This window comes from Anolis sagrei, chromosome 3 (genome assembly GCF_037176765.1).
Source record: "Anolis sagrei isolate rAnoSag1 chromosome 3, rAnoSag1.mat, whole genome shotgun sequence".
NCBI lineage: Eukaryota > Metazoa > Chordata > Lepidosauria > Squamata > Dactyloidae > Anolis > Anolis sagrei.
Window position 1 is genome coordinate 266,161,035 of NC_090023.1, and position 23,843 is coordinate 266,184,877.

A 23,843-nucleotide genomic window follows, 5' to 3' on the forward strand; every position below is an offset into this window, starting at 1 on the left:
GTAGCAGCCAATAGTGAAAGGACCAAGGCAGAGACATCTCCAGATCATCCTTTGTTTGGGTATCAGCCAGCACGTCAACGACTTAAATCAGGAAATAGTTTTCTAAGATCTACAGAGACACTCGCTGGAACATCTCAGCAAGTAAGAGTCCAAAAGTGGCAGGCTCAAACCCAGAACCTCAATCAATACCAAATGAGAAACTCCCTCCTGGGCACACAGAAAACTGGGTGACTTGGAAGGCGCTGAACAGACTGCACTCTGGCACCACAAGATGCAGAGCCAATCTTTAGAAATGGGGCCACAAAGTGGAAACCACGACATGCGAGTGTGGAGAAGAGCAAACCACTGACCACCTGCTGCAATGCAACCTGAGCCCTGCTACATGCATAAGGGAGGACCTCCTTGTGGCAACACCAGAGGCACTCCAAGTGGCCAGATACTGGTCAAAGGACATTTAATCAACTACCAAGCTTGCAAACTTTGTGTTTTGTTTGTTTGTTTGTTAGAAATGCAATGCAACTGTTTGGTCTGCCCCTGACACGATAAATAAATAAAATAGCCAGTAGAAAACAAATAATTAGCTGGCTAATGAGGAATAAATAGTTCCTATACTGTATTTGATTCTGCACATCAGAGTAATGCATTTCTTTGGACACCCTCCTGAAAGCTTGCTCCAACTCAACATGAAAATCCTGTTGCTGGAGACAGGTCCTAATAAACTCTCCATGAAGATAAGTCATGCGCCTTCTTAACATGACACATTATGGCTCTGAAGCCCTCACCCCCATCTTTTTCTCACCCTTCCAATCCCTGATTCTCGGTAACAGCTGCATTAAGGCAAATTCCTCGTTAATCTTGGCCCACAAGGGCAGAGCTCCACAGAGAGTATCTCAGAGCCATTACATCGTCAATTCAGATATGAAATAATTCCATAAATCTCAACAGATTAAAATGTTGCCTAGGTGTGGGCAAAGGCAAGGATTTCCCATCAAAAGCTGTTTTCCATACCCAAGGGCAAAGAGATCAAAGCTTTTTGACAGGAAGCAACAACACAAAATGACATGAACTCTGGCAGACACCTGAACTCAGGTGAGCTAGTGGCAGATCAGGATCAGAAGCAGCAAAGGTGAAAACAAGTTGCGGTGATAATGGAAGGACATATAACAACACTTCATTAAGGGGCAAAGATTTATCTATGACTGTTAGGTGGCTGGATGAAATCACTATGTTCAGAAGGCATATGGCATGACTGCACAACTGTGACACATCACATGATCAACTGGCCTCACTTGGAACTTGATATGGAAGCCGCCCCTCCAGAAGTCATTGACTAAAGCTAAAAACTAGAAGTAATTGGGAACTCATTTCCATTTTCAAAAAGAAAACATGTCATAATAATAACTTTATTCTCATATCCCGCCACCATCTCCCAGAAGGGACTCGGGTGGCTTACAGATGGCACCAAGTGCCTAAAAACAAAACATAACAGTGAACACAATCTATATAAATAAAAATGTAATGTTCGATTAACAGAACTCAAAAACCACTGGACGAATTGACACCAAATTTGGACACAAGACAACTAACAACCCAATGTATGTTCTCCACTAAAAAAACCCAACAAAAACAAAAAGCAGAAAGGACTTCTAAACTGAATGTCCACAAAGGAGAAACTGCATGTCTACCGAGACCCATGGCCATGCCCCCTCCTCCTCCTCACGGAGAAACAGCCGGCCGTTAAAGTCAGGCGCACGTGCACGGCCACACACACACACACACACACAAGCGAGTGGAGTGGAGGTGGAGGCTTGTCGCATGGAACCCCTTCTCTTCCCCTCCTATGTCAGGAGAGCAGTCTCCTCCTCCTTTCCCTGTTGGAAAGTGCCAGCAGCAGCAACGGAGTGCTCCACGCAAGGAAGAAGAGGAGGAGGAGGAGGCGAGGAAGGTCCACGGTGCTTGAATGAAGGACCTTCATTCTCTCCCTCCCTTCCCTTCTTTCCTCCCTTTCCTTTCTTTCCTTTTCTTCTTTCCTTCTCCATCCTTTCCTTCTTTCCCTCTTTCCCTTCCTTCCTGTCCCTCCTTCCTTTTTCCTTTCCTTCTTTTCCTCCCTCCCTCCCTTTCCTCCTTCTTTCCCTTTCTTCATTTCCTTACCCTCCCTCCTTTCTTCATTCTCCTTCTTTCTTTCCCTCCTTCCTTCCTCCTTCCTTCCTTCTCCTTCCTTCCTCCCTACCTTCCTGTCCCTCCTTCTTTCTTTTCCTTCCCTTCTTTCCCTCCCTCCCTTCCTTTTTCCTTCCTTCCTTCCTGTCCCTCCTTCCTTCCTTCTTCCTTTCCTTCTTTCTATGTAAGATATAAATACAATATTAAATGGAAGGGACAGTCAAGAAATAACGAGAGAAGGAGGGAAAGAGGGAAGGAAGGAAGGAGAGAAGGGGGGAGGGAAAAAAGGAAAGAAAGAAAGATAGAGAAGCAAGGAAGGAGAGAAGGAAATAAAAAAGTGAAAGGAAAAAGAGAGGGAAGGAAGGAGAGAAGGAATGAAAGATTGGGAAGGAAGGAAGGAAGGAAGGATATAACCAAATAGCAAAGAAAGGGAGGAAAGAAACAGGTAGAGATGGAAGAAAGATGAGAGATAGGGAAAGAAAAAGAGGTAAGGAAGGAAAGAGGGAAGGTAGGAGAGAAAGAGGGAGGGAAGGTTGGCCACAGCAACGCGTGGCGGGTACAGCTAGTCTATATAAATAAAAATTTAATGCTCGTTTGTGGGATTTACAGAACTCAAAAACCACTGGATGACACCAAATTTGGACATGAGACACCTAACAACCCAATGTATGTCTTTCACTTAAAAAAAAAAAGATTTAATCATTTGGGAGTTGTAGTTGCTGGGATTTATAGTTCACCTACAATCAAAGAGCATTCTGAACCCCACCAACGATGGAATTGAACCAGACTTGGCACACAGTTCTCCCATGACCAACAGAAAATACTAGAAGGGTTTGGTGGGCAGTGTCCTTTGGTTTTGGAGTTGTAGTTCACCTACATCCAGAGATCACTGTGGACTCAAACAATGATGGATCTGGACCAAACTCTACAAGAATACTCAATATGCCCAAATTTGAACACTGGTGGAGTTTGGGGAAAATAGAATCTTAAAAAGAAAAATGGGTTCCCCTAAAACTGTGGAGACGAAAATCCACTGATTGTGGTAATCTGAAAATAACTAAATTAATTCAATGTATATATTACAAATACACATATCAAAAAACAGGACTGCCACGTTCACATTGAGTAGAAACAACTAGTTCTTTTCTTGAAATATAAAGCAAAGTCTTCGTGTGAGTAAATGTCCTGTTCTTTATGACATATGAGTAGACTCCAGTAGTATGAGTTGACTCCAACCTGCAACCAATTTCGACTCACAAGAGCCTTCGTCAGGCAGTTGGGTTCATATTATCGAAAAAGGCTAAAAAAAGAAAAAGCTCAACTTTTGAGGTGAGAAATTCACCAACAGTCTTCTGGAGGGGTGGATCAGCTAGTCTTTGTTGATCAATATGCACTGCAAGGCGTTTTATTCTGTGTATATGTGGAAGGTCCAGGTTGGGAAAAAGAATGTTTCGGTGTGAATGTTTCGGTTGGACACCTTGATTAGCATTTGATGTCCTGACATTTTTTAGATGTGGCTTGTTATTGCCTGGGAAAATCCTTTGTTGAGAGGTGATTAGGTGTTCCTGATTGTTTCTTGTCTGTGCTTGAGTTCTTTCTCCCACCCTGGACCTTCCACAGATATATAAACCCAATTTTCTTAGTTTCCAACAAACCTCACAACTTCTGAGGATGCTTGCCATGAGCTGAACATGATTTTACCTTGACGATTTGGTATATATGTATATGTATTTTAATCTATATGTATTACTAAGATTATATTTAATATGTATTTTAATCTTATATTTTTGTATGATGTTTTAACTTGTATTCGTAGCATTGAGTCCTTGCTGTAAGCCGGTGTGAGTCCCTCTATGGAGGTGAGAAGATCGGGATACAAAAGTTTCAAATAAATAAATAAATAATTGCCACAGATGAAGGCAAGACGTCAGGAGAGAATGCTTCTAGAACGTGGCCATACTGCCCGAAAAACCTACAACAACCCAGAAGTTATGGTCTTCTGGGTGGTAATTGATTGCTATTTTGGGAAGTGAGAAGCATGACTTAGATTGATTTTTTAAATATATTTGATCCTGCATAGAAAATCTGATGTTAACCACATGGCCAGTTAAGATGTGTAGTTTTCCTTGGAATTGTTTTGCTTTCTAATAGAGAATTCTTCGATTCACCGTATCTCTTTTTTAGACTGATGCAACCTGCTCATTTCCACACACCCGGTATTTTGCTTTGATGGTGCGTCAGTGTTGATCCCAACATACTGACCCAAATGCTGGGCCACTTATGAAGCCAGCCCTCCTTACCTTGCCTTCTGGAGTCAGTTTCCATATGACGGAGAAGGTGAGCCTGTCGGTCATGGGATTGAGGCTGCAGAGCTCCTCGCAGAGCAGCTTAGGAAGCATGGGGACCACCTGCAACAAAAGGGACACAGGTGTAAAGGGATCCAAGATAAGTTTTCCAGCTTCCCATTTGAAGTCTCCCTCCCCAGAACCCACCCAAGGCTAAGGGAGAAAGCAGAAATGGGTCCAAAGAACAACAGGAGGCACTCAACACTCTCCATATATAAACAAACCAGGATTCAACGAGTTGGGAGTAATAAGCAGGCCTTCTGTACTGAGCAAATAGACTGGTGGACACACCAGGAAAATGCCATTTGGTCAACCTGGCACCCTCTTTCTCTCTAGCTTTAAATCTCTCTTCCGTACCGTCTTATAAAGTCCTTACACACAACTGATAATCAAGATATGTGTGTGTATGTGTATGTGTAATATCATTTGCATATATTCTCTCCATTGCTCCTTCTCTCCTTCGCCACATTCAGTTATTCCTTTCATTGTTTTCTCCACTGAGATTGTAAAACACTTGGATTTGCTTATTATTATTATTTAAAGGAAATTGTAAAATGCTTTGCTTTGCTGCTTATTTTTAAACAACACATGTATGATTGTTCTTATTCTAATCATCCTTCTAATATTTATTTATATCCTGCCTTTTCTCCAAAGCTGGAATTCAAGGTGAAAATAAAAGCAATGTTAACTATATAAGCCATCCGGGAAATGCCTATCCACTGTAATGCCAATATAAACAGAAGTTCCTAAAATAGCATTTCTAGCACTCTGTAGGGTCCTCTACATTTTTAATATTACTATTTTCTGTGCCATTCAAAGCAAGGTGGGATAGTGATAACAAAAAAAATCACTTTTTCAGAAATCGCCCCTCAAATAAAGTTTCCTGCTTGAAAATAATAGTTTTCATAAGAAATATAATCCACAATACTTCTTACCAAACATTCAGCCAACAACAATAACAACATTTTTTCTGTGTCAGGAGCGACTTGAGAAACTGCAAGTCGCTTCAGGTGTGAGAGTATTGGCCGTCTCCAAGGATGTTGAACAGGGGACGCCTAGATGTTTTACTATCCTGTGGGAGGCTTCTCTCATGTCCCCGCATGAGGAGCTGGAGCTGACAGAGGGAGCTCACCCCGCTCCCCGAATTCGAAGCACCAACCTTTCGGTCAGCAGTCCTGCCATCACAAGGGTTTAACCCATTGCACCACAGGGGGCTCCAATAATAATAATAATAATTATTATTATTATTATTATTTGTACCCCACTAACATCTCCTGAAGGACTCGGTGCGGCTTACAAAGGCCAAGGCCCTCAATAAAACAACAGAATAACAAATACAACAATAAACTCATAAAGCAAACCAATAAACATTAAAGCAATAACAGTAAAACATCAAAAACAATAGATCACGACACATTTAAAAACTAGGGCCTGGCCAAATGTAATGAATAAATTAAAAGTGCTGGACATGACAGGTGAAATGTAAGGATTTTAGGGTAGGTGCGATGTGCAGGCAATCTTAAATCTCTGGTAAAGTGCGTTTGGGACATGATGCTAGGAGTTTCCTATTCTGGAAAGGCACACTGGAACAGCCAAGTCTTCAAGCTCTTCCTAAAGATTGTCAATGTTGGGGCTTGTCTGATGTCCTTGGGGAGAGAGTTCCAGAGTTGGGGGATACCACAGAGAAGGCCCTGTCCCTCGTCCCCACCAAACGCGCTTGCGACGCAGGTGGGATCATGAGCAGGGCCTCTCCAGATGAACGGAGGGATCATGTGGGTTCATATACAGAGATGCGGTCACGCAGGTAGGCGGGTCCCAAACCATTTAGGGCTTTGTAGGTCAGCACCTGCACCTTGAATTGGGACTGGAAAATGAACTGCAGCCAATGGAGCTCCTTAAACAGGAGGGTTGACTTCTCTCTGTAAGGAGCACCAGTTAACAACCTGCCCGCAGCCCACTGGACCAGTTGAAATTTCCGAGCCGTTTTCAAGGGCAGCCCCACGTAGAGCGCATTACAGTAGTCCAATCTAGAGGTGACCAAGGCCTGGACCACCTCGGCCAGATCAACCTTTACGAGGTACAGTTGCAGTTGGCGCACGAGTCTCAATTGTGCAAAAGCCCTCCCGGCCACTGCCGACACCTGAGCCTCAAGGGTAAGTGATGAATCCAAGAGGACACCCAAACTGCGGACCTGTGGCTTCAGGGGGAGTGTAACCGCGTCCAGCACAGGTTGCCACCCTATACCCCGATCCGGTTTACGATCGACCAGGAGGACCTCTGTCTTGTCGAGACTGAACTTCAGCTTGTTCATCCTCATCCAATAACAACAACAACAACAACAACAACAACAACAACAACAACTTTATTTGTATCCTGCTACGATCTCTCAGAAGGGACTCGAGGAGGCTTACAGAACAGCACATAATAGTGCCATAAAACACATAAAAATACAGTAAATTACATTTATAACAATAACAATATCAATTAACACAAAACAACAATTGCAGATGATAAAAGACCCAACTCAATTTGAATAAACTACTCAATAAAACATGGCAATAACTACAATTAAAATGGGTAATACAACAACTGTGACTTCCTTATCCACAGAGGAGATATTCCCAGATCTCCCTTGGATACCTGAAACCATGGACAAAAGGAATCCTATATTTTACTATACTTAGGCCAAATGCGTATCATAGAATAAGTCCCACAAACACTTCTGGGGTTGAGTATTTTTTGGGAGCTTGGATAAGTGAAGCCATAGATACTGAATCTGTGGAGAAGGGGATCATGCTATATTGTTTACTCCTTTGCTCTTTTTAGTACATTTAAAAACAAACAAACTGCAGTTTTGTATACACAGTAGCAGGGTGTGGAACTGTGATTTTTTTTTCCGATTGTCATACCCCTTCCTGTCAAACATTTCCCCAAAATGCCCCCCAAAAACCAGGGGCAGGGGCGGGAATTGAACCCAGAACTGGTTGAAAGTCTACTTCAAATTTTAAAGACCCTTTTTGAATGTTAAACTGCACAGGAGAGGAGAGGGGGCTGCAGGCCATTTAGAAGGGATGGCATTCACCCCTCCTTTTTTATGGAGATCAATCAAGAGAGTCCTGAAAGGTCAAAGACTACAAAGACGATGATGTCAGGCTGAACTTCGTGCCGCCTTCATGTTTTGGCACTTTGTGACGGCCTTTTGTATTTTTATTTATTGTGTCAGAAGCGAGTTGAGGGTAAAGTGAAAATGCATTCAAAAACACAAAGTTTAAAAAAAAGAACTTGGCATTATGCTAAATGTCCTTTGACCAAAAGTTGGCCACTTGGAGTGCCTCTGGTGTCACTGCAAGAAGGTCCTCCATTGTGCATGTGGCAGGGCTCAGGTTGCATTGCAGTAAGTAGTCTGTGGTTTGCTCTTCCTCACACTCGCGTGTCGTGGACTCCACTTTGTAGCCCCATTTCTTAAGGTTGGCTCTGCATCTTGTGGTGCCAGAGCACAGTCTATTCAGCACCTTCCAGGTCATCCACTCTTCTGTGTGCCCAGGAGGGAGTTTCTCATCTGGTCTCAGCCATTGATTAACGTGCTGGGTTTCAACCTGCCACTTTTGGACTCTCGTTTGCTGAGGTGTTCCTGCAAATATCTCTCTAGATCTTAGGAAGCTGTTTCTTGATTTAAGGCATTGGTATGCTGGCTGGTATCCAAACAGAGGATGGGCCAAAGATGTCACTGTCTTGATCCTCTCATTGCAGGCTGCTACTTCCCGGTGGATGTCAGGTGGTGCAATACCAGCTAAACATTGTAATTTTTCCAGTGGTGTGGGGTGTAGACATCCTGTGATAATGCGGCATGTCTCATTAAGAGCCACATCCACTATTTTAAAATGGTGAAATGTTTTCCACACTGGGAATGCATATTCAGTAGTACAGTAGCAAAGTGCAAGGGCAGATGTCTTCATTGTGTCTGATTATGATCCCCAGGTCATGCCAGTCAGATTTCATATGATATTATTTCTAGCACCCACTTTTGTGGATGTGGCTCTTAATGTGGCTCCTAATGAGACATGCCGCATTATCACGCGGTGTTTGCGCCCTACACCACTGGAGAAACTACACTGTCTAGCCGGTATTGCACCATCTGACATCCGCCGGGAAGTAGCAGCCAATAGTGAAAAGACCAAGGCAGTGACATCTCCAGCTCACCCCGTGTTTGGGTATCAGCCAGCACGTCAACGACTTAAATCAAGAAATAGTTTTCTAAGATCTACAGAGACACTCGCTGGAACACACCAGCAAGTGAGAGTCCAAAATGGCAGGCTCAAACTCAGAACCTCAATCAATGGCTGATACCAAATGAGAGACTCCCTCCTGGGCGCACAGGAAACTGGGTTACTTGGAAGGCACTGAACAGACTGCGCTCTGGCACCACGAGATGCAGAGCCAACCTCAAGAAATGAGGCAACAAAGTGGAGTCCACAACATGCAAGTGTGGAGAAGAGCAAACCACTGACCACCTGCTGCAATGCAACCTGAGTCCTGCCACATGCACTATGGAGGACCTTCTTGCAGCAACACCAGAGGCACTCCAAGTGGCCAGATACTGGTCAAAGGACATTTAATCAACTACCAAGCTTGCAAAATTTGTGTTTTGTTTGTTTGTTTGTTTGTTCGTTTTGCTAAAAATGTAATACAAATGTCTGATTGCTCCTGACATGATAAATAACCCACTTTTTTGCTTGATATTCAAGCAGTGCTTCTTATAAGTGATAGCCTAATAATAATAATAATAATAATAATAATAATAATAATGATAATAATACTTTATTTATACCCCGCCACCATCTCCCCAAGGGGACTCGGGGTGGCTTACATGAGGCCAAGCCCAACAACACATCAATAAAACAACAAAGCAATAAACAAATAATAAAATTAATATAACTCACATATAGGCAATAACACACAAAATATTTATAAAAAATGAAAAACCTATGGCCGGGCCAGATGTAATAGTTTAACATTTTGAAATAAACACTGGACGTGAACAGACGTAGGATGTATCTAAGCAGAAGGGTTTTAAAGGAAATTTAGAGAGAGCAATCCTGATGCTGGTCCATGGTGAGGAAAGGGGGGGGGGGGCAATGTAATACCCATCCCTGGCACATTGGGAAAATAAATTCCTGCCAGTCCCCTATATCAGACATTAGGAACCACTGATTTAGGGGGAAGATCATTTTGGTAAGACCGGATGATTGCTACATACAATTCTCCTGACCATCTTGAGGAGCAGACCACTATCTTTATACAAACAGTACACACACTTCTTATAAACCACAGTTTTCATCTTCTGAAGTTGATGTGTCCCCTGCCCCTCCTTATCTCTGCAAGGAAGAAACAGATTCCAAAAGGACAGCTCCAAAAACCCTCCCAAAACACCACAAACAAAAGCGCACAAAAGGACGGAGGTGCCGTATAACTTTTCAGAAAGCAAAACATTTTCTATCCACACGCAGAGCCTTCGGGCTCTTAAAATATTTAATCACGTTTGTGGCTTGGCACCCCATCCCTGCTCGTAAATCCAAGCGAATGGCCTGGCAGCGTATGGGACAGCAAAGCTGGCTGTCGAGTCTCCGACCAGGAAAGAACTCTCTTTCCATAAGCATCAGCAAGGCTGAGCGGACTGGAAGGTCAGGAGGGCGAAAGGGTCCGATAAGCCATTCCTCCCGACACAAAAGGCCGCCAGCTGTGTTATTCCAATGGCGAGGGAGCCTGTTGACAATGGGAGGTGGCCCATAACTCACAGATGTCCTACGTGAGGCTGGCCATGCTTTGGCCTGGCCATTGGGGGTTATCTCTTTCAGGAGAGGCAGGGCCCTCTGGAAAACTCCGGGAGAGCACAGAAAAATGCTTGCTGCCAATCAAACTAAGCAAATCGAGCGATGAAATATTCCAGTATGATGCTTAGCAACCTGTAGATCATGTAGGGTCAGAGGAGAAGTCAAGAACACTGGTGGGAGTACAACTGCCACAAGAGCAAGAATTGTCTATTTACGGTAGAAGGAGGACAAAGGACAGGAAAGGGCCATTTGTCTAAAGGTCCGCACAAATGCTGAGACCATCTTCAGATGATCTTGCTATGATGCCTCTAATTTCACGGGTGAGCAGATGGTGGTGTCACCCCATTTGCAGAATAACCCAGTGGTTCCATGGAGCTCAACCTTATCCCAACTTTTAGTGTGTGTGCACATGTGCCGCTGTAAAGGAAAATAAGGGTCTTATATTACAAGTTCTCCTGAGGAATCTGTACAAGGACCAAGTAGCAACAGTAAGAACTGACCACGGAACAACAGACTGGTTCAAGATTGGGAAAGGCGTATGGCAAGGCTACATACTCTCACCCAACCTTTTTAACTTGTATGCAGAACACATCATGCGAGGATGTGCGGGGCTTGAGGAATGCAAAGCTGGGGTGAAAATTGCTGGAAGATATGCAGATGACACCACTCTGATGGCCGAAAGCGAGGAAGAACTGAAGAGCCTTCTAATCAAGGTGAAAGAAGAAAGCGCAAAAGCTGGGTTGCAGCTACACATAAAAAAAACCAAGATTATGGCAACAAGAATGATTGACAACTGGAAAATAGAGGGAGAAAACGTGGAGGCCGTGACAGACTTTGTATTTCTAGGTGCAAAGATGACTGCAGACGCAGACTGTGGCCAGGAAATCAGTAGACGCTTACTTCTTGGGAGGAGAGCAATGTCCAGTCTCGATAAAATAGTAAAGAGTAGAGACATCACACTGGCAACAAAGATCCATTGCCTAGTCAAAGCCATGGTATTCCCTGTAGCCACCTACGGATGTGAGAGCTGGACCTTAGGGAAGGCTGAGCGAAGGAAGATCGATGCTTTTGAGCTGTGGTGTTGGAGGAAAGTTCTGAGAGTGCCTTGGACTGCGAGGAGATCCAACCAGTCCATCCTCCAGGAAATAAAGCCCGACTGCTCATTGGAGGGAAGGAGACTAGAGACAAAGTTGAGGTACTTTGGCCATATCATGAGGAGACAGGAAAGCCTAGAGAAGACAATGATGCTGGGGAAAGTGGAAGGCAAAAGGAAGAGGGGCCGACCATGGGCAAGATGGATGGATGGCATCCTTGAAGTGACTGGACTGACCTTGAACGAGCTGGGGGTGGTGACGCCCGACAGGGAGCTCTGGTGTGGGCTGGTCCATGAGGTCATGAAGAGTCGGAGATGACTGAACGAATGAACAACAACAACAAATTACATGTGACAGGGGGGAACCTTCCTTTTCAGTCCCACCACTGCCACCACTGTAAAGAAGATCGTGTATTCTTACAGGCAGGAGAGGCAATACACTGTCTCTAATCCCTCCTGTCAGACCCAAAGCACTTCAACACGAGTGTTGTTGTTATAACGTGAGTGTGTAATGGTAGTTTTGCTGCCACCACCTCAAATTACAGTTTGAGGAATTGTCTTGTTGTTGTACTTGAGGTAAAGTGTCCCTATACACCGGCTCTTCCTTTTGGCTCCCTTTCTGATGACTGAACTGTAGAGATGTGGAGGCTTACTGGATCTAGCCTTATATTATGAAACAAGGCTGAGGCAGATTAACAGTAAACTAGAGAACAGGTTTATTGAAGTATTTGAAGCATACAACTGACTACTGAGAAGTACATACGCGTAGTTTGTTTCTGAAGCACAGACTTACTAAGCAAGTGGTTTCTTTAGAAGGAGTAACTTTTTCTTAACATGAGCTACTTTTCTCACTCTATCCTATAATATGTAACAGTGCGTTTCTTTGACCAGCTGCCCCTGGCTGTCTTCCAGAGTATCTAGGTTTCCCCTGGACTACTCTGAAACTTTAGGGAAATAAACCCACTTGTATTCTGTCCTAATACAAGTAAACAAGCCTAAACTTTGACTGCCCTAGTCAAACTATACAGAAGCACTTGCTCTTAATTATTCCCTAACAGTCTAATTCCTAGCTCACTCAGAAACTCTCTTCTCCCTGTCTGAAATCCTAATCTTTTCTCCGCTAGATGAAATCCTTCTCTCCCTCTTTCTGTCAGAAATGACAGCCTATTTACACTCTCCTTCAACTCCTCCCCTTGGAGTCTGAACCAATCAGGAGTTAGCTGACTCCTCCCCTTGCCTCTCTGCCTATACCATCATGTCAGCCATCCTGAGCTGCCTTCCCAACATGGAGGCCAGCTCACTGACTTCCAGGCTGCAGCGTACGAGGAAAAGGTATGAGTTCATTACAGCCGTCATGTCACTTGTTAACTTATGGTGATCACACAGGGTTTTTTAGGCAAGAAATATTCAGAGACGAGCTTGCCGATTCCTTCCTCTGAAACTGAGCCCAGAGCAAATATAAACAGGAAATTATATATATACATACACACACACACACCTGGTTGGAAAGTGTCCTTTCCTGTTTAATTGTGTGGTGCTTACTTTGAAAGCAATTGTTATAGTCCAGAAGATTCATTTTTGTAGCTGCCACAAACTATGTTGAATTGGTTGAGACTTGATGACTCATTGAAAAACTAGAGCAAAATGTGCTGCAGGATGTTCCTCCCACAAAAACAAAGTTATTACAGCTTAATAATTTTTTTCCATGTTTTTATGATAGAGCCAATTAGGAAATGACATTTATAACCCAGGAACAAAAATCATGTTACATAGTGTTACTTAAGTGATTATGTCCTTTTGCAACCTTCTCCAAGCTAAACAAACCCAAATCCCTAAACCACTCTTTAATAGGTTACAGGTTTACAGTCCTTTGGTCATTTCGGTGGCCCTTCTCTGGTCATCTTCCAGTTTGTCTATATGCTCCTTGAATTGTTCTACTCAGAACTGAACCCAGGGTTATTCCAGATGAGGCCTGACCAAGGCAAAATAATCATAGAATCATAGAATCAAAGAGTTGGAAGAGACTTCATGGGCCATCCAGTCCAACCCCATTCTGCCAAGAAGCAGGAAAATTGCATTCAAAGCACCCCTGACAGATGGCCATCCAGCCTCTGTTTAAAAGCTACCAAAGAAGGAGCCTCCACCACACTCCGGGGCAGAGAGTTCCACTGCTGAACGGCTCTCACAGTCAGGAAGTTCTTCCTCATGTTCAGATGGAATCTCCTCTCTTTTGAAGCCATTGTTCTGTGTCCTAATCTCCAGGGAAGCAGCAAAAAAGAATGCTACCCATGCTCTATTCTGCTTTGGTTAGACCACACCTGGAATTCTGTGTCCAATTCTGGGCACCACAATTCAAGAGAGATATTGACAAGCTGGAATGTGTCCAGAGGAGGGCAACTAAAATGACCAAGGGTCTGAAGAACAAGCCCTATGAGGAGCGGCTTAAGGAGCTGGGCATGTTTAGCCTGAAGAAGAGAAGACTGAGAGGAGATATGATAGCCATGTATAAATATGTGAGGGGAAGCCACAGGGAGGAGGGAGCAAGCTTGTTTTCTGCCTCCTTGGAGACTAGGACACGGAACAATGGCTTCAAACGACAAGAGAGGAGATTCCACCCGAACATGAGGAAGAACTTCCTGACTGTGAGAGCTGTTCAGCAGTGGAACTCTCTGCCCCGGAGTGTGGTGGAGGCTCCTTCTTTGGAAGCTTTTAAACAGAGGCTGGATGGCCATCTGTCAGGGGTGATTTGAATGCAATATTCCTGCTTCTTGGCAGGGGGTTAGACTGGATGGCCCATGAGGTCTCTTCCAACTCTTTGATTCTATGATTCTATGATTCCTCCCTGTGACTTCCTCTCACATATGTATACATGGCTATCAACTATACTCCTATAGATACATCCTAGATCCCCCAGTGGTGCAATGGGTTAAACCCCTGTGCCAGCAGGACTGCTGACCAATAGTTTGGCAGTTCGAATCCAGGAAGTGGAGTGAGCACCCATCTGTTAGCTCCAGCTTCTCATGCAGGAACATGAGAGAAACCTCTCACAAGATGGTAATACATCCGAGTGTCCCCTAGGTAATGTCCTTGCAGATGACCAATTCTCTCACACCAGAAGCAACTTGCAATTTCTCAAGTCACTCCTGACACGGGAAAAAAAAAGAAGAAGCCTAGAATCACATTGGTTTTTTAGTTTCTGCATTCTGTTCAATCTGGGCCCCATTCAGGCTCCAAAGAATGTGCTCCTCCACCTCTGGCCTGTTGGAATGGTGGAGCCACGCTAACAGTCCAATGCCTTCCATGGCTTTGCGCCCTTCGTCCACGGAAGTGGGCATGCAAAGCACAATCCCTGGGCGGCCCCCGACACTGAAAGACACTCAAAGGAAACAGGCAATTTGTTGAGGAGCCAAGCGTTCCTTTCTCTTTTGCTTTCTTTCTTATTTTTGGTATCAACACTTCCATGAATTCAAACTTCGATCACCTCCTTATTATTCAGCTTGACATTATCAAAATATCAACACCTCAGGCAACCTGCTGGTGTCACCATCTCAACATGTGGATTGGCTTCCAGTCCTCCCAATCTTTCATCTTCAGGATGGTGATGATGATGATGGAGGAGGAGGAGGAGGAGGAGGGGAGAGGACCAGTAAAAATATGATAGGGATTTATGGCTGACCTTCCCCGGTCAAACTACTTCACACCTAAAACAACACAGAGGGACGTGCCAGAAGGGAGAAAACTGTTTAGATTTGCCTGCTTTGTAGAATCTGATACGCTCGTTTTTAAGTCTCCTGGATTCTCAAAACAAACCATTAGCCTTTCGCACAACTAGCCCTTCTCTCCCAGGCAGGCGGTTCAAGAGAATTAGTTCCGCAGTGCGATTTGATTTCCTTGCGGGGAGAATTCCCACCCAGACTCGTACACACAGGCAACATCCAACCCTAAGGAAGCCAGCGCTTGCAATGCTAGAGTTGTCAAACCTAATTTGCTCCAGAGCTGCCTTCCCCATCTTACTTTCTCCATACCCAGATAAAGACTTGCATAGAATAAGTGTGCCCCTCCTAACCCCACCTTAAAACCACTTTGTGCAAACCAATAATTATTTTCTACTTTTGCACCTTTGGCTTGAGAAATCCAATGAACAGCTCTACCTGCAGCACAAAGGCTGTTTTGAATAAGAAAGTAAAGGCAAGCACTGATATTAGAGTTCTGACCACAATGATTCTATTACAGCGGTTTAACCACAAGTCCCTTCCAGCCAATGGTTTACAGTTTGCATTTATATATAAAGTCCTTGCTGGTAGGGACCTAAATGTTCTTTATGTTATTCTATGCAGTGCCAAGTGTACTGAGAGCAGGAAGAATAAAATCAGTGATTTGCCCAAGCAATGTATTGTCAAAGGATTTCATGTCCGGAATCACTGGGTTGTTGTAGGTTTTTTCAGGCTATATGACCATGTTCTAGAGGCATTTTCTCCTGACGTTTCGCCTGCATCTATGGCAAGCATCCTCAGAGGTAGTGAGGATGCTTGCCATAGATGCAGACGAAACGTCAGGAGAAAATGCCTCTAGAACATGGCCATATAGACCGAAAAAAACCTACAACAACCCTGCCCAAGCAAAGTTTGACTGCCGCAGCACAGCTGTTTTCTAAGATCTACTTACTTACTTACTCTAAGATCTACAGAGATACTTGCAGGAACACCTCAGCATGTGCCTTTCACCTTAAGAACAGACAAGCATCTCGAGCTCTGAGGATTACCTGGGAAGGAATCCCACTGGAGCATTGCAGTGCACCCAAATACCTGGGAGTCACTCTGGACCGTGCTCTTACCTACAAGAAGCACTGCCTGAACATCAAGCAAAAAGTGGGTGCTAGAAACAATATCATACGAAAGCTGACTGGCACAACCTGGGGATCACAACCAGACTCAGCGAAGACATCTGCCCTTGCACTTTGCTACTCTGCTGCTGAGTATGCATGCCCAGTGTGGAACACATCTCACCACGCTAAAACAGTAGATGTGGCTCTTAATGAGACATGCCGCATTATCACGGGGTGTCTGCGCCCCACACCAGTGGAGAAATTGTGTAGTTTGGCCGGCATTGCACCACCTGACATCCGCCGGGAAGTAGCAGCCAATAGTGAAAGGACCAAGGCAGAGACATCTCCTGCTCATCCCTTGTTTGGGTATCAGCCAGCACGTCAACGACTTAAATCAAGAAGTAGTTTTCTAAGATCTTCGGTGACACTCGCTGGAACAGCTCAGCAAGAGGGAGTCCAAAAGTGGCAGGCTCAAACCCAGAACCTCAACCAATGGCTGATACCAAATGAGAGAGTTCCCCCTGGGCACACAGAAGACTGGGCGACTTGGAAAGCGCTGAACAGACTACGCTCTGGCACCACGAGATGCAGAGCCATCCTCAAGAAATGGGGCTACAAAGTGGAATCCACGTCATGCGAATGTGGAGAAGAGCAAACCACAGACCACCTGCTGCAATGCAACCTGAGCCCCGCCACATGCACAATGGAGGACCTTCTTGCAGCAACACCAGAGGCACTCCAAGTGGCCAGATACTGCTCAAAGGACATTTAATCAACTACCAAGCTTGCAAATTTTGTTTTGTGTCTGTTTGTTTGTTTTTGTTCTGTTAGAAATGTAATAAAATCGTCTGGTTGCCCCTGACAAGATAAATAAATAACCTCAGCAAGTGAGAGTCCAACCTTCTTCTCACCTTCTGCACAAGGTAGACGCTGGTTGCTCTCTTGCTCGCCACTTCATCCAGTTCTGTTCCTTCCAGCACAAAATAACTCACATCTGCAATGTGAACGCCCACTTCGAAGTTACCTGCAATGATGGAAAGAGGCAGATTGTCAGAGAACTGTCATGGAAAAGCAGCAATGGCAAACAAAGCATAACCATATAGACATGTTGAATGCAAGACGTTTGAGATCCTTCAAGATGGGAGAGGCAACAATTGAACACTTGCCATTCAATCTTGCTCTGGGTTAACTTTATTGGGATTCATTCAAGTTCTCAACTGTCACATTTACATATTTTGGATGAGCCCAAATGTTTATTATATTTTTAAATGGGGATAATGGCTGGATCACAACCTGTTAGGTAGCAAAGTTTGAGAGGAGTATTCCTTGAGTTTATTTGATGCTTTAAGCAAGTCAAGATTGAAGCAGACTTCTTTAAGAATAACAATGTTTGTTTGTTGTTTATTTGTTAAGTCGCTTCCGACTCTTTGTGACCTTCTGGACCAGCCCACGCCAGAGTTCCCTTTCTGCCGTGACCACCCCCAGCTCCTTCAAGGTCATGCCACTCGCTTCAAGGATAACATCCATCCATCTTGATCATCTGGGGAGGCCCTCCTCTCGATCCCACCAGCCTCACAAGTGCGGCTGGTAGGGACAAAAGACAGGGCCTTCTCAGTGGTGGCCCCTCGGTTGTGGAACTCCCTCCCTAGTGACATCAGCGAAGCCCCCTCTCTATTAGCCTTTAGGAAAAGAGTCAAAACTTGGCTCTGGGAGCAGGCTTTTGGAAACCAGGCCAATGTAATATTCTGTCATGTATCATGTTCTGCAGTTGATGGTGGTTGGTGGTGGTAGGCCTAGCAGTTGGTGATGGAAGGGTTAATGTACATCTAAGTTTTTTTTAACTTGACACAACACTTCTTTAGGCATATCTTCATCTTCCAAGTGTAATTCTATGGCCAATCCCTCCAAATAAGTGTTCTATTTAGGCATTTCTGGGTCCTCGAGCATGGTTCTATGTTCAACATTCAGCAAGAGTTGCACCCAACTGCTTTGGGTGCAACTTGCAGCTACGATGTCAAGACTGAAATAAAAGTAAAAGAATCAGCATCGCATGTTGGTGCCTAAAAGCCAGGTCAGCTGAGAGCTGTTCAGCAGTGGAACTCTCTGCCCCAGAGTGTGGTGGAGGCTCCTTCTTTGGAGGCTGGATGGCTATCTGTCCGGGGTTCTTTGAATGCGATTTTCTTGCTTCTTGGCCAGGGATTGGACTGGATGGCCCATAAGGTCTCTTCTAACTCTATGATTCTATGACTCCATGAAAAGCCTTTCTCAAGGATAACAGTTGTACAAAAGCAGCACGTTTTTGTATTTGATTGCGCTAAGAAAAGAAAGGAAGTGGTGGACCTTTGGACACAGCCTCTGAAACCTCATTCTCACCAAAACGGCCTGCTGAGAGTAAAAATAAAACATATGAGGGGGAAGAAGGCACTCGGGTCCCACAGCTCGGGATACATTCCACAGCGCTTTCGAACGCTGGAGTCAGACTCCAAGGCTGACGAGGAAACGGCTCACCTCCAAAAAAGCACCTACACAATCACGTCACCTTGTTATCACAAGCGGAGAAGGCTACTTAGGGGAGAAGCTGATGGGCCAGGCTTAGAACGGCTTTAGTGGAAAGCCTTACACAAACAGCTTTAATATTACGAGCAACAGGAGCCACATAGCTGCAAAAGGGAAGAAGAAAGGGGACCCCCTTTTGAAGCCCATATTCCAATACTCCGACCCCAAAGGGCAAATATTGATGGAAGGAAAAGGAGACGGTCATTACATCATGGCTCTAATCGTCGTCTCATCTGATAGGCGGGCTCTCCCAGCCGTGAACTTTCTGTCCTCAGCAGAATGTTGACAAACCAAGAGAGATCCCGTTACATGAGATAATAAAACATGGAAGCCGCCAAAGAAAACACGCTGGATTGAGTTCATTTACTCAAGATTCCCATCTGCGGTTCTGAAGGCAAGAGGCAGCCTAATGCCTTCTCCCTCTACTTCTCCACACTTGAACTTGTGGAAGTAGCCCGATTTAGTTACATATATTACCGACATACGCGGGCTTAAATTCAAACCATGCTGAGACACCACCAGTACTTACGAAAAACCAAGGCCAGGGCAATGGTACAACTCTGAGGCCTTTGTAAACATAGTGCAGGTTGAGTATCCTTTATCCAAAACGCTTAGCACCAGAGCCATTTCGGATTTTGGAATACCCACATTTGCATATAGAAGATCTCTTGAAGATGGGATCGAAGTCTAAACCTATTCCATAGATGCCTTATGCACAGCCAGAAGATGGTGTTAAACACAACATTTTCAACAACTATGTACATAAAGCAAAGTTTGTGGATCAGAACATACAGGTGTCACTATCTCAGCCATCCATGCAGCAATTTTGAAGTGCAAGGGTTATCCGGAAAGTAAGATTATAATTTTTTTAAAATACACAGAATGAATATGAATATATTGTAGCATTGGTATTACATTATTTTTCCACATAATCACCATTCAGTTCAATACATTTTGTCATCCATAGAACGAGTTTTTGATGCCTGTGTATAGAAGTTTCCCTCTGCCGTTTTCAGCCAGTTCGTCACTTCGATTTTCACCTCGTCGTCGTCAGAAAGGTGTTTTCTAGGTGCAGGTCATGACCTATAAAGCCTATATCCACAATCGCATCTCCTTCTATGAACTGGCGCGAGCTCTAAGATCTTCTGGGGAGGCCCTCCTCTCAGTCCCACTACCGTCTCAAGTGCAATTGGTGGGGACGAGAGAGAGGGCCTTCTCGGTGGTGGCCACCCACCTCTGGAATGCCCTTCCAAGGGAAATAAGACAGGCCCCATCCCTCCCCTCCTTTCGTAAGAGATTGAAGACCTGGTGGTTTCAACAAGCCTTTGAAAATGACCAGTTCCAACTCAGCCCCACACATTGTCTAATATGGCCTTATTCTTCTTACCAGTTAACCAGATTCTTTCCTCTAGTCGGCCCTGGAATGGACAGCCACAGACCTAATATTATTGTTGCCTGCCATAGCATTGCACTTAATTCCCTAGAATTTTTGGGCTTGCACAAATCTTAGCCTCCCCAGTAGATCTTAAATTATGGGGTGGAACGTAGAGAGAGATATGTTCGGATAAGTAAGCTGGGACTACTGGTGGGAAGTCCCATACTCTAAGCCAGTGGTTCTCAGCCTGTGGGTCCCGAGATGTTTTGGCCTACAACTTCCAGAAATCCCAGCCAGTTTACCAGCTGTTAGGATTTCTGGGAGTTGAAGGTCAAAACATCTGGGGACCCACAGGTTGAGAACCACTGCTCTAAGCCTCTTAATTTCACAACCAACAGTATCCCTTCATTCAGAAATCCAATCTGGGTATTTCTCTTTTGTCGTGGTACTAAATCTCTTCCAGTTGATACTGCATTGAGCAGCCTACCATTGCTAACTTGATGTACTCTGGCTCTCCTTCCTAAATCAACATTTAAATACACTTTCCTGGCTGGGCGATGTTCGTCAAAACCCACATTGATTTAACCATTGTTGGTGCAGAAGACAAGAATGGAAGATGCTGCATGCCTGCATTTGGCTCTCCTCCCTCTCACTTTGCCCAGCTGGCATCCATACATTCACAAGAGACACAAGACCAACTTACAGAATCCAGGTTGGAAATGAGAACACAAGACAAAGATGCTGCTTAGAATTAACACTAGCCTTGTTAATGCCAAGGAACAATACCTGTGAGACAACTGGTTAACACATTGATTCTACTGGTCAAAGCTGGCTTGAATCATTTGGGGTTAAAAGTACTGCTGTCTGTTATTAATGGAAAATCATGACTTTCCATTGCATCAATATCTCAAACTTGTCTCAGAGATGATACATCACATTTAGACTTTAAACCCCTTAGGGTATTAACTTTAAAGCTCAAACCTGTTGTTGAAACCTTATACTGGAGATGTAGTAGCTAGGTCAGGTCTGAAATGTTGATGCAATGGAAAGTCATGATTTTTCATTCATTTGCAGTGTTTCTGAATAGAGTTGGGGTGCATCGACAGCATCATGCACGCATCATTCTAACCAGGCTGGGCCAATTATCCAGATTTTTATATGTGTGGCAAACACAGCGATATGGAAGAAAGGAGTAGAAATACAAATTTAGCGCCACTTTGTTCATCTGCAGCTACTTCTCCAGTGAGCTGTTTCTTATTCTTTCCCCAATGAGTCACAAAAGCGATGCCAACCAATCCCATCACAAAGAGAATGGACATTGTGGCTCCACAAAACCCACCTAGCTTGCCATGTGTTGACATCACCGCAGAAAAGTAAATTGAGCATGAGAGCAACACTCTCTGGAACAGTCACAGGAGGAACATCAAGGAATCCCGCAGACCACACAGTGAACAGAATGGCATCCCTGGGGGCACGTGAAACAAAGCAAGAAAAGGCTACGCGAAGGGCAAGGCAAACATTGGGACAGAACGGCTAAAAAAATTGCTCTCCAAAAATACTCCTCCCTCAAAGCTCTGCATTGTTCTAGCTTACAATCAATTCTAACACGAGGCAGAACTCCCAGGATGCATCCACACTGTACAGTTATAACACTTTGGTTCCACTTTCACTGCCATCATGCAATTCTAAGGAATCCTGGGATCAATAGTCCACTGGGGGACTTCAAATTCTTTAATTGGAGAATATAAAGATGGTGGGGACAAGCTGGTAACCTCAAGGTTAGATGTCTACAATGTGCTTTACATTGGCCCCCTCTGTGCCCAGTTCAGAAACTGCAATTAGTTCAAAACATGGCAGCCATCTTATTACAGGAACATCCAGGAGTGAGCATATCACCCCTATACTGAAGTCATCCCACTGGTTGCCAATCAGTAAGTACAAAGTGTTGGGTTTAATCTTTAAAAGCCTACATGTTTGGATCCAAGTTACCTACAAGATGGTCTTCTCCAATACAATCCAGTGCCCCTTAGGATACTGAATCCCTCTGGGTTTTACATGGACTCAAACCAGCAAGAACCTGATTGGTGGCCATTACCCAGTGGAGGACCTTTCCATCGGCCACCTCAAGAAGAAGACTGTGCAATGACATGTGAAACGAGATTCACCAGCTAAATCAGTGGTTTCCAACCTATAGTCCGCAAGAACTAAAATATGGTCCGCAGCCTCACCATTACTACACCATTGCAACAAGATAAACTGGTCTCGTGAAATACTCTTATAGTGCCAAGGTTTTTTAAATATGGTTTTCTGTGGGCAATATGATGGTGACTACTGGACAGCAGACCCATAGCCAGGATTTTGTTTCGGGGGGGGGGGGGATTTTTTCAGGGGGGTTCCAGGGGGGGCTGAGTTTCGGGGGGGGGGGGCTGAGTCTGAGTGAAAGAGGGTCTAGCCTAGCAAACCTTTTGTATCATTACCCCAATACCCCTATTCATATGGGATATATTGAGTATGGTGATCAGATCATGATATGAATAAACAAAACAGTTTAAATAATGCACCAGTAAGGCCTTTTTGCGAACCACCATGAGAATTTCGGGGGGGCTGAAGCCCCTCAAGCCCCCCCCCCCCCCCCGGCTACATGCCTGCTGGATGGCATCTGTTCTGTGGTCAATCCAATGCAATTTCCTGAATCATAGAATCAAAGAGTTGGAAGAGACCTCATGGGCCATCCAGTTCAACCCCATTCTGCCAAGAAGCAGGATGGCCATCCAGCCTCTGTTTAAAAGCTTCCAAAGAAGAAGCCTCCACCACACTCTGGGGCAGAGAGTTCCACTACTGAACGGCTCTCACATCATCACCCCAAATAATCAAACCAAATCTAAAGTTGACCAAAACTGATTCATAATCTTTTTGATACTCATGTTGGAGATTAGACCCAGGTCAGAGTGGTCCCAGGTCAAAGTGGTCCCTGGTTAAGAAAAGATTGGGAACCACTGCGCTAAATCATCTGTCAGGATTTAAGATGCAACTGAAGACCTATCTTCATAGATATGATGTACCCATCCAAGGAAGGTACTCAGACCTTAATCCAAAGGGACAGGGACGGGATGAGGAATGATTTATACAACAAACCCATGAAAAGACTCTAACACAAGCTGGGATTTCAACTTCTCCACTAATGACCTCACCTCTTTGAACAAAAACAGCCTGCAGAACTCCATTTTCCTTTATTACTGAACTAATAATAATAATAAAACAGGAGGAAGAAAGGAAGGGTCTCACAATCTGCAAGTACTCAGCAAAAAAGTGCCAACAAAGCACTTTGGTGCGATGTTCGCTCTAGGAAGCAGAAAAACAAGAGCTTTGAGATTATGTGAATAGCAAGAGGAAGAGAAAGAAAAGCATCCTGCTGGTGGCAAATCCATATTCCGTCTCCTAAACAGCTGCTTTCCTCACCCAGGCTAAGAGAAGGCAAGAATGCAAATTGAACATTTCCATTAAAAATTATGCCAGTTCTCAGATGTATGATGCCTTGTAGAAATCAGCACTGTATTATTTCAAAATCAATTAAAATACCACCAAGAGTCCATACATTACAGCTTTCACTTATTCAAAAGTGTCCATTTTCTCTCCATTTGATACGCAGGAATCCCTCCGG

The 23,843-nt window shown here is 44.3% G+C and overlaps 1 protein-coding gene across 2 annotated transcripts in view; it reads right to left on the bottom strand.

Moving 5' to 3' along the window:
- Positions 1 to 23,843, bottom strand: part of DIS3L2 (DIS3 like 3'-5' exoribonuclease 2) — a 334,011-nt gene that overhangs the window by 95,363 nt on the left and 214,805 nt on the right. For both annotated transcript variants that reach the window (XM_060767323.2, XM_060767322.2), the window contains exons 12-13: positions 17,163 to 17,275; positions 4,458 to 4,565 (exon numbers count right to left, since the gene is read on the bottom strand). In XM_060767323.2, coding sequence (XP_060623306.2) covers positions 4,458 to 4,565; positions 17,163 to 17,275 — 221 coding nt within the window. The remainder of the gene's footprint in view (positions 1 to 4,457; positions 4,566 to 17,162; positions 17,276 to 23,843) is intronic.